At 42.5% G+C, this 11855-nt stretch overlaps 1 protein-coding gene across 4 annotated transcripts; it reads right to left on the bottom strand.

The window, feature by feature from the left end:
* Positions 1-819: 819 nt before the first annotated feature.
* Positions 820-9739, bottom strand: LOC123443165 (probable tRNA N6-adenosine threonylcarbamoyltransferase, mitochondrial). 4 transcript variants are annotated; one of them, XM_045119455.1, is made up of 16 exons: positions 9174-9735; positions 7490-7566; positions 7128-7170; positions 6879-7020; positions 6725-6769; positions 6541-6615; positions 6364-6460; positions 4744-4834; positions 4108-4157; positions 3536-3726; positions 3336-3421; positions 2554-2632; positions 2396-2479; positions 2200-2314; positions 1854-1942; positions 820-1230 (listed from the first exon to the last, which is right to left on the bottom strand). In XM_045119455.1, exons 4-16 carry the CDS (start codon positions 6960-6962, stop codon positions 1102-1104), a joined length of 1215 nt encoding a protein of 404 aa, XP_044975390.1. In that variant the 5' UTR covers positions 6963-7020; positions 7128-7170; positions 7490-7566; positions 9174-9735; the 3' UTR covers positions 820-1101. The 4 variants fall into 4 exon arrangements, with proteins under 4 accessions (XP_044975390.1, XP_044975391.1, XP_044975388.1 ...); XM_045119456.1 differs by having other exon boundaries at positions 7128-7166; XM_045119453.1 differs by having other exon boundaries at positions 6879-7170; positions 9174-9739.
* Positions 9740-11855: the final 2116 nt, after the last annotated feature.

Genomic DNA, 11855 nt, shown 5'->3' with positions numbered 1-11855 from the left:
GCACATAGAAAAGCTTTACTTAGACGTTGCAAATCTTGGCCACGCTGGCTTCAGGACTTTAAATCTAGGGTGAAACCTCCTCATCGCTGCCGCGCATAAAAACGCTATTTCGCCGCTGTAAAAGAAAAATAGTACGTCGTGCTATCGGCATTGTTGGAGATGCCCCAAAAAGTAACGGGTCTAACCAGGCAGCTATGTATATTGAATGCTTGATGAGGCGCCATCGTCTTCTTGCTTCTAGAACCGAGCGTCTATCTTGTCATCACCGACCATGGTTTCATCCGTTGTTGGACGTGACACGCTTGTGTGCAGATATAAATAAAAAGTCAAGGTGGATTTTCATTCTCTATCCAAATAGCATCACCTCCAACTACTACGAACAAGACCATCACCTCAGGGTGGGTGAGGAGGAGAAGCAGCTGATAAGATTTGTACACGAATTTCACATGAGCATCTTGATATATTTGATGTATAGATGTAAAAGTGTTCTTGGGATTTACAATAAGCAAACAAGGAAGGAGATCTAGTGGCTTATTGTCACTTACACGGTAACTAGATAAATGTAGTGGAAACAGTAGAATGAACAACTGCTAAACATGCAACAGTAAACGAGTGAAGGCGTGGACACATCCCGTCCGTTGAAGCGGAGCGAGACAAGCCATTAGATAACTTAACATTTCTGAAGTCTTGATTTTTCAAAGAACAGCTCAAGCTAGCAAGATATTTTTTAATTTTTATTTTTCCAGGTGAAGATAGCAAGAGATCTCAGAAGCAACGTACTCCTTCCGTCCGGAAATATTTGTCATAAGAATAGACGTATTTTAGTTCTAGATACATCCATTTTTATTCATTTGTGTGATAAGTAATTCGGATCGGAGGAAGTACCTTGTATGTATAAATATGATACAGATTCAAGTATCGAGTCATGGAGCCGTAAACAACTTGTACATGAACAGGGCTGGTTTATTGCTTCTCAGATGTACACTGAACTAATGAACAGCTAATCAGCTCAAGCCTTTGCAGCTAATTACTGCAATGACAAAATAAAGTCGATGTGGAACTCAATGGCAGCAAGCGGCCAAGATGGATGGTCTCAACAAACTAGCTGCGGAGAGAGCTCTGCGTCATGGATGTAAGTGATGGATGGATCCTAGCTGTTTTCAATGATCGTGAAACACTTCTTCCTTCTGCATATTCTTCGCCAAGAGGCCATCTTGGACGCAAGTCGTACTGTAGCAGACAATAAAATGATCAGGGAGGGATACTAGCAAAACAGACGGAATAAAACCTATAAGTTCTGCATCATATTTCAAATACTCCGTACAAGCCACTTTTCAGTGGCTTGATTTCTACCAATTCTAAGGAAGCTAGAAAGCTGGGTGCTAATAGTCCCACGACCATGCTTCAAAAATCGTGCCAAATCCCCTTGTTTGTTTTTCTGAGAGCAGTTTTATCCAACACTATTCAAAGTTCCAAACAAAGTTCAAGAATTTGACATATTTTCTTTGGATCTTCAAACTTAGATTATGATGGGATCACCATTGGTATCATATTTACATTCTTCATTGGCATACCAAATCTTTTTATCCAAATAACCATCTGGCTTTAAAAAGAAGCTGATAATATATCGAAAATTCTAAATTAACGAGATGACCAAATAATATGATGTAAAAACCCGGAGAACATAAAATGAAAAATAAAATAACACAACTAAATACATAATGGAGCTCCCTATAGTGCAATTTAATCAGTTACTTTGCACACCTACTTTATAAGTGATATGTTATTAGTTTTTTAACTTATCCAGTATGGAGTTGATTTTATCAAGTCTGCAAACTGCTTGGTTAGGTTACCTGCATATCATCAGGCTCATCTGCCAGAGGTGGATCTTCAAATCTACCGGCAACAAAGTGCTCGATTCCAGTCCAAGCAATCATGACACCTATGCAAATAAAGCAACATAGCACATATTACTAGTTCTAAAAGAACATATCTGATAGCTATCACGATTACGGGAAGGAAGTTGGCAGAAATAGTCAGGATAATCCATTCACATGCTTCAAAATGAAAAGAAAATACAGCCTAGGGTCTAGGCTGAAAAAACAAGAACTGTGCTGAGTTGCATCAAAGTTGAATATGCTTTTACTGGCAGTGTGATTGAATATTACTAATTACAGCTCATAACAACAACCTCATTACCATTGTCAGTACAAAGACTTGGTGGAGGGGATACAAGCTGTAGGCCATTCTTCTCAGCAATATCATTCAAGCGGGCCCTAACATACTGGTTCGATGCAACACCACCTGAAACAACCTTTAATAATTGAATCGGTTAACACACTGAATGAAATAAGGAAAGCAATTAAATTGAACAGCAATAAGATATCTGGATTACAAAGTGTTTAATAGAAGGCTCCAGCTTCAATGCCCATTCAACTGCTCGCTGGCATCTATCCTCCAAATGTAGAACAGCTATCCGCTGCACAAGTTAAAGTTATCAGAAACTTATCAGAGTCCTCATGGGCAATGAGTACAATATCCATGATAGTGAACCTGAAAAGAGGCAGCAATGTTTGCCCTTAGTTGCCTGTCTTCCTCTGTTGCAGAAGAAATGGGGATATCATCTGTGCGCCTACAATGGTGTGAAAACGTCAGCACAATTAATTAATAATCACAGCACAGCCACGCACCCACCTTGCCTCAAATAATACAAACTCTTCCTTCAGCGATAAATACATTAAGGCATTTTGTACCCTCATTTATTTGAAACAAACTGATATTTGATTACTTCTTAGCCTACATCATATTTAGCCACGTAAAAAATATTCCATTTATCAAGGCATAATCTATTCGATAAAATAAGATGTCGAATTGACAACTGCTTGAAAGATGTAACATGATGTCCATGATAATATTTTACAGTATTTTAAGCATCAGTTGCATCACTCTACCAACTGTGGCACCAAAAGGATCCTACCACATCTGTATGGTATCATTCACACAAAAAGATTCCCAAATACCGATAATATGTGTACCTTGCTATCATTGTACATTCTACATACTGAACTTTTCGTGTTTGACATTGGGTTACTGAATAAGAGTAAATTCTTAAGAATGAATTCCAAATGACAAAAACTGAGAGTTCCAAATGAAGTTGTGTTTGTTAACCTGAGGTGTAGTGTCAAAAACAATGAATTCTGAGATGAATAAACAAGGAAGAAACAGCATACTAAATGGCAAAAAGCAAGTCTATAGAAGACACCAGCAGGTGTGTTTATATTATGATGAAGAAAATGAAATAAATAGTGCAACTAAAAAGAATGGCATATTCGTACAGATTTCTGGATTCAATGGCTAATCGAACTTGAGTCTTGAGACCAGCATAGGAGAAATTGCAATCTTTGTGTTGTCGCATCGGAACCTGGAGGTAAAGGGGAAAAAAGGCGAGTAACAATATCATATCAGACTAAGATTAATTTAGTAAATACAATTTAGATCCACAGCAGTTGTGGAAGAAGTACACCTGCAAACTTACTCTGAAATTAATAGAATTTGGATCGCCTTCTAGGGCAAGCTCTTCAAGAGCAGGACCACCACCTTTCCGTATATCAAGACCCAGCCATCTTGCTGACTTGTCATATGCCTCACCAATTGCATCGTCTATAGTAGTCCCCAGTTGAACATACTCGCCGAGGTTCTGAGCAAGAACAAGAAGATTGTGTCCTCCTGAACATATTAACTAGTTAGCAAACACAAGTGCGCCAGTGTTAGTATCAAAATTAGCCTATCTGGTAGATTAAGACACATCCTGCATGAACTTAGGCCGATTTAGTTTGCATTAAATTATTTTGAATAAAAAAATCTCAAAATTTAGTGTATGGAAACATCATTTTGTATGAGTGGAAATACTTATGACATTTCAAAACTTGCAGCAAGGCACAACATAATAGGTGGCTTTAACTCCAACAGGCAGGAAAAGAATGAAACATATCTTCAGTGGCATTATTGCTATTGTAATTTACAACTGTAAGCTTGTATGGAATCACAGAGAATTAAGCTAGATAATGGTATAGAATGCTGAGACGCAGTACTGTAAATTGCATTTACCTGAAATTAGAAGAGCCAAAAACGGGTAATCAAGGTTCTTGTTCACTAGCCTGATAAGGATCAAACCGCATTAATCCATAATTCAGAGAATGCAATATCATTAGAAGTATGGGCAGGCACGTATGGTTATCATTTTACGTTTAAAGAGTGAGGCCTTCATCCTTAATTTGTTTAACATATTTGAAGTAATCAAACTACGAATTTCACATCTCAAGTTCACAACAAGGCATGCTGGTAACAGATATGACATGGCGAAAGAGCTTGCAGACATAAATAATTTCCTACTCAAAGTCAAATTGTAGCTTTCATAGAGTTGAATTTTGGTCAATATTTGGAGGTCATAATGTCACTAAAAATTGCTCAGTTTTCGCAGCTTGTGCTAGACCTAGTTCAATGTCTCGGTAAGTCCGTAGCTATTATAAGGAAAAACATAATGCAGGACATGCAAGTAGTTTGTAAAACAAGATCCACGCAAGTAAAGACTTTGTGGATCTGGTTTTAAAAGTTACATTAAAACAACTATTTTGTGTGGCCTCGAACAAAAATAATAATTCTATGCAACTTATTCTGTGTGATGTTGAACTCATCATATAAATTTTGCATCATTTAAAGAGATGCCAGGCATCCAATGATTACCTGGAAACTAATGCATGCGCCTCCATATGGTGAACTCCAACAATAGGCAAGCGAAATACTTTTGCTATGTTTCGAGCTTTGTGAACACCAACTGCAATTTAGAGAGGTCTTCGTTAGTCATTACACTCACATACAAGAAGGAAATCAGAATAAAGGGAAATTTATTTACAAGATTTAACCAACGTCTTGCACTCACATAAACAATAGAAAAAATAATAAAATGATTTGTCTGCAGGTTCGAGAGTGTCCCACATAAAACAGAAGTAGTGGCCTACTCAGCATGGTTCAAAAAAATATATATGACCAATTCTGATTGAGTGGGTAGGTAAACCATATTATAGGTAACAGGAAAAGGTCCAATTTTCGTTCCTCAACTCTGTACAGGATAAGTTTGGTCCCTCAAGTATCCAAAACCGTCTTGAAATGGTTCCCCTCGCCCTACCCAAAGCAGTTTTGACGATGGTGTGGCGCTTTTTCACAGACGTTGTAGCCCATTCAACACAAAAGACTGAGGAAAATCAGGGGCGGGGAACAAGAAGAAAAATAAAAAATAGAAAATCGTTTGGAAACCTTAGTTAATAAAAATTCAGTTGCCGAAAAACTGAGAATCATAATGGTGGAAATAAATGTAGAAAACGGAATGCTTTTGAAATTCGTCAAAAACATCGGGTTTTTTCCAGAATATTTATGAATGATATGCATTTCAAACATTTCTAAAATATTTAATAAACTGTTGGAAATATTTCCTTTTTTCTAAATTTTCTTCTTCTTCCTTTTCTTTGTGGAAGGGGTTTTTAGGCCTGTGAAACCACAGTCACGTCATCGTAAAATCGCTTTCAATGTGGCAAGGGATCAAATCTAGACAGGCTTGACATTTGAGGGACAATCTTATCCTGTGTAGAGTTCAAGAACTAAATTAATCCTTTGGAAGGTTGAGGGACTAGAAATGTACCTTCTCCTATCTGATACTAGTTTGCAAGTTCAGTACATGAGAATTCAAGAATTCAAACAGTAAATATGAACCGACTTTGCAGATGACTACATCTGCACGTAAGAAGGAATTACTAGAAAAACTAAAGGGCCAACAGGCTAGTGACAAAAATGCACTAGACCTAAAACTTTTGCTTAAGTACCACAAAGAAATATAATGAAGATCACATGTGACAGGTGAAGCTTAAGTCGGCCCTCAGACAGTGTAAGACATGGAACATGGAAGCAGCAAAGATTGGCTTTCCGAATCGTGATACTCCACACACACACACAACCATTATCCATCCTAGAAATCTGGCACACTGCAAGTTATATGAAAACATTTCACACGGCATGGACACTTCAAGAAAGTCAGCACTAAACTCTCCAAAACAGTTCTCTAAGTGAATAATAAGATAAGATGTTTTGGTCTTGTCGAATTTAACTCATTTGAACCATTGTCACCACGCCTTAAACCTAATTGGTAAAAGTATCCTATGTGCAAACTTACGAAATAAATATCTTTTTTTTGCAGGATAAAAGTTGAATTTGGTAATTGACAAACATACATTTCCCTATTTTAGTAGCATGCAGTGGTAAACATCAGTAATTCATTATTTCAATTAAGATCGGAATAGCAAAAACAGGAACCTCTAAGGCATAGACTAAGTCCTGGTCCAATGGTCACAGCCACAGCAGAAAGATCACTCTCTGACACATTTGCGTCATCGAGTGCTTTCTGAACAACCTGCAAGGCAAAAATGTAGAAGATAGTTAACACAGACATAGAAGACTTAAAGCCGTTCATCTTCTTAAAGGAATATGAACCTGATCAATTGCAAGAGCATGAGCTTCTTCGGCCATCTTAGGAGCAACACCGCCCCATTTCACAAGCAAATCTGACTTCCAGACACACAATAGTACAATCAGCAACATGTACAGGATACTACATTTGCCAAAATTCCCTGACCACGGTACTAGAGAGAATGTGAACTGAGATGCAAATCCTTACTTGGGAAGCAATCACTTGGCTAAGGATCTCCCCATCGCCTCTGACCTGCAACCGTCCAAGCATCATAGAGCCACACACTAAGCATAAAAAACTAGAAGGTTCGACAAATATAAATGACTGGACAGAAAGGGTGCAGCAAATGAGCCATGCGTACCACAGCGGCGGCAGTATCGTCGCAACTGGTCTCAATGCCGAGCATGAGGAGGTCCCGGCGGGCAGGAATAGACGCGGAGGCCATAGTGATGAGGGAGCGGGCAGTAGGAGGGGCTGATAGGGAAGAAGCAGAAGCGAGGAGGCTGCGTAGAAGTGGATGGTGAGACCGGAAGGATTTTAGTGGGGTTCCGAGGAGGAATGCAGTGGCCCGTGAAACCGGCAATGATAAGGTTGGGAGAAGGGTGAGCACCATTTTCCCAGGATCCGTTCTAGTGGGTGACCCTGCAGCCTAGCTGGGAGCAGAATCAAAATACGTTAACCATGTTCAATGTTCATACACATAGCAATATTCAATTTGGCACTGACAACCAAGGCTATCATGGATACAAGCATATATGACAGCCGCATAAATTGGCTTCTTTTCTCGTTGTCCATCTACAATGCAAAAGTGAAACAAAAGAAAGAAATAACTTGAAGATGACATATGCAAAACTGAAGTATGTTCATCTCTGAAGTGCAGCTAACCATGCATAGCATAGACACTATCAGCATCCACACAGTGACACAATTACTAGCGATTCCTCTAAATAGATCAACATATAGCGTTCATACCTGAGGGGAAAGTCACCAAAGAAGGAGCTGATGTCCGTCCTGGTCGCGGCTTCCCGTTCTTGATTGTGTCCTTCGCGCTGCGGGTCAGAGATATCAATCAGAGAGGACAATCGGAGCAAAGAGATATAATAGAGAGAGAGAGAGAGACTAGGGAGAAATTTCACGGCGCAGGGAACGGACTCCTCACACATATCCTCCCCGGAACCGAGCCTCCGTCTCTCGCCGTCCACGAGTCGTCGTCACTAGCTGTCCTTCCCCGGCGGTCAGAGAGAAACAAGAGACAGGGGACAGGCAGCACGGTACGCCCGCCGTTCACCCGACCCGGTTCGAGAGAAAGAAAAAAGAGAAGAGTGGCGGGAGATAGGGAGGAGAGGGGAACCACCTACATCACGCGCGCCGCCGCCGCCGCCGCGAGGGAGAGGGTGAGACGCTTCTGTTTCGTTCGAGGGGGTACGAGATAGCGAAATTTCGTGGGGAAGGTGACCAAAGCGAGAACAAGGGCGGGGAGCGCACGGGTGGTCGCCAGTCGTCTGTCCCATTTGTGTGGATAGATGTAGAGAGAGTGTTTTTTTAGGCTGCGTTTGGATTTAGCGTTTCTCCTCGCTTCACACCGGTAAAAAATACCCGTCGTTTTGATCATAGTAGCCTGGTTCGCGGGAGGTCGGTGCCGCGTCCCACGACCCGGGGTCGTCGTTCGACCAAGACCGAGGGTCTGGGTCAGTGCCGGATCGATGACCGAGACGCGACCCTGAATATGCTGTCGGTGAGCCCGTTCGGGGCGAGGCAGAGAGAGCGAAGAGATGGGTATAAAAGGGTTAGATGAATGGAAGAATACCTCAGTTCACCGTCGACATTGTAGACACGTACGTTGTCCGTTAGCCATGTGAGGATACTCGTAGGAGCTTCAGGACTAGGATGAACAAAGGAGAAGGCTATGGGAGGGAGGCACAGATCATCCATCCGCCTTTGCGGCTGAGAAAGAGGAGCGGCGGCGTGTAGCAGAAACAACCAGATGCATGGGCTTGAGAGATCGAAGCATTAGGTCACGTTAGAAGGGCTAATGGGCTTAATTGGGCTTTAAAGAGTAATTGTATCCAACTTTTATACGAATAAATTGTGATCGACCCGCACCAGTCGACCTGGGATCACGTACCGCGTCCTGATCTGACGTTCCGGAGAAGCCTACCTCAATCGACCCATCAATTCACCAGTATCGACCCTCGTCCCGCGACCCCGTTCCTCGACCCGGCCGACCCGGATTTTGGCAACTATGGTTTTGATTCATGCAGAAATCAACTGTTGAGGCCGCGTTTAGAATGTTGTTTTTCTACCACACCTATAATATTTTACACTTGTATTATACCATCCTCCAGCCAAAATCAACGCCCAGACGGTCACAAACCAACGGTAACTCAAGCGTTTCATGAATCTAAACAACATATTTCTGGTTCTTCAACTAGCATATGCGTCGCATAAAATTCGCAGAGACTAACACATGCCAAGGATATATTTTCTTTTTGTTGTTATTATCTCATCCATTCAACCATTCATCAATTCATGAATTTGTAACTATCATAAACAAATGAGCTTTTACTACTACAAGGAGGAGCACCCCGTCGCCGGCTTTTACTACTTCAACTGCAAGGAGGAGCAAAGGAGGAGGGCACAAGAGGAAGGAACATACCTTCGATGGAGCAGAGGAGGCCGTGGAGGAGGAGGAGGGAGTCGCCGTCGCGGTTGGAGGAGGGAGTGTCCGTCGAGGTCAGCAGAGAGCCTTCGTCAAGATCAGGAGCGACCCTCCGTCGAGGTAAGGAGCGAGCCGTGGAGGAGGAGGAGGGAGTCGCCGTCGCGGTTGGAGGAGGGAGTCTCCGTCGAGGTCAGCAGCGATCCTCCGTCGAGGTCAGGAGCCTCTGTCGTTGCTTCGTCCGTCTCGACCCGGTGGCGCCCTCTATCCGATCCAGCGGCGCAACCCTCGATCCGGTGGAGCCCCCCGGCGGCGCAGCCCTCGATCTGGTGGAGCCCCTCGACGATGTAGCCCTCGATCCGATCTGGTTTAGCGAGAGGAGGGCCCAGTTCTTTTCACCCTGGATTCTAGAGAATCAGGATTATGGAAAATTCTCCCAGAATCTGCTTCTCCCAGAATCTGTGGTCGAGTTCTTTTCAGAGATTGTAGTTTGAGATTCTGGAAAGTGTTGTGTGTTGAAATGTCTGTACTGCCCTTAGATAGAAGCAAATTCATCCATCCATCTAACAAATAAGCAGCAAATTCATCCATCCATCTAACAAATAAGCAGCAAATCCATCCATCCATCCATCTAACAAATAAGCAGCAAATCCATCCATCCATCCATCTAACAAATAAGCAGCAAATCCATACATCCATCTAACAAATAAGCAGCAATATCTGTTTACAGTATCTGTTTACAGGGAAGAAGAACGAAGCTCACAGCGGGGTGGGGCAGACTGCAGGGTGGGCGGGGCGGGGCCTGGCCGGCCGGCGGCGGGGCGGGGCGGCCGGCGGCGGGGCGGGGCGGGGCCGGCCGGCGGCGGGGCAGGGCGGCCGGCGGCGGGGCAGGGCGGCCGGCGGCGGGGCAGGGCGGCCGGCGGCGGGGCGGGGCGGGGCCGGCCGGCGGCTGGGCGGGGCGGGGCCGGCCTGAGGATGTGGGGAGAAACGACCGGCTGTGGGGGAAAAACGACGGGATGTGGTGTGTATCAGCGACGAGCCTATTACAGGTGTAAATTAGAAAACTAGTGTACATTCTACGGCCCAAAACCAACCAAGCAGCTATGAGAGGCCCATTCGTATTTTTCTTATAGAGGTATATTTTACAGTTGTATTGAGGCCCAAAACGACCAACCAAGCAGGCCTTAAATGGATGTTGAAACGTGTTGTTGTGCATCGCAAAAACTGATTACCAGTGGATCTCATTGCTGCTGTGTATGAGTCGATGCCATAGTGATTAACTTCACCGTCGCCCTTCTAATAGTATGGGCTCACTGTTGTGGTCCAATAGCTGATGGTGGTGTACATCACACAATGATTGGACATTTCTGTAGATTTATTAGGGATTTAACTGCTAGTGCCTGCTATTGCACATTAATTTTATTAGTTTGGATGCTTCTCTTTGTTTAGTTTCTTTCGAACATGAAGATATGATTATTTCATAGCAGTTTCTTGAATCATGACAAGCTCTTGTTACTTATGCAGATGTTGTTGTTGTTACTTATCAACATGGTCTTCTGCCCTGAAGCTGCTTCACTGCTTGAACTATTCTCGAGGATTAATCTTTCTAAAATACTTTATGTCTAAATGCACAATGATTGAACAATTGCGAGTCCTAACTTTGGTTATGTAGCAGCGGACGAGACGAGACAAGTATGCCTCAATAAATTTGTAATTTAAACTGTTGATTTTGAGCACTATGAGTTATCGAAACTATGTTCAAATGCAAAAATATTATCTTTTGTTTATGTTGTGGTACTGTTATATAAATAAAATAATTAGCTCATTGTATACCTGTGCAATATGTATGGAAGTGCAGTCTGTGCTGTTTTCAAGTCTGTATCTGTGTATTTGAAAATTTATGTTGTTATAAGTGCATTCTGTGTTGCTGAAAGTCTGCTGTTGTTGGAAGTTTGTGTTTTTGAAAGTCTGGGCTATGGCAGCCAGGTTATATGGGTGGGAGAAAAACAACATTTCAAACGGAGGCTAGAAAGCGGAATGAAAATACAATCCTGCGCGTGTATTTGGTTGTAGGCTGGTATAATACAGGTGTAAAATGTTACAAGGGTGGAACAAAAACAACGTTCCAAATGCAGCCTTACGGGTGTAACCGAGAAAACTAGTGTAAAAATTACAACCCCAAAACGACATACCAATCACCTGTATGAGGCCCATCCGTATTTTTTTCACATGGGTATATTTTACAGGTGTTTTTGGGCCCAAAAGATGAACCAAGCATGCCCGACTGGTAATTTACACTTGTAAGATAAATACAGGTGTAAAATCTTACACCCATTCCAAACATGCCTTTAAGGTGAAATGCACTAGAAAACTAGATAAAGTAATTTTTTTATAGAAAACTAAAATTAAAATTATTGAAGGGTACAAATTATTTTAAAATACAAAACTTAGTCATAAGATTTTGGTGCCTGCTACGGATCAACCGACTGATTAGAAATCAATAGATCCAGTGCTTGTCACTCGTTGGATGCAGTCAACGGAATCTCACGGGGTCGTCTCCCTCCTCTACTCGGAGCCGCAGCAGGAGCAAACCGAAACATGTCACCGTTTGAAGCAACGCCGCCTCGGGCGCACTATCTCGCCACAAGGCAGCTATGCTTCACCGTCGATGACGCTTTACTG

This window comes from Hordeum vulgare, chromosome 3H (genome assembly GCF_904849725.1).
Source record: "Hordeum vulgare subsp. vulgare chromosome 3H, MorexV3_pseudomolecules_assembly, whole genome shotgun sequence".
NCBI lineage: Eukaryota > Viridiplantae > Streptophyta > Magnoliopsida > Poales > Poaceae > Hordeum > Hordeum vulgare.
The sequence above is the reverse complement of the archived record's forward strand: the minus strand, read 5'-3'. Positions and strand labels throughout refer to the sequence as shown.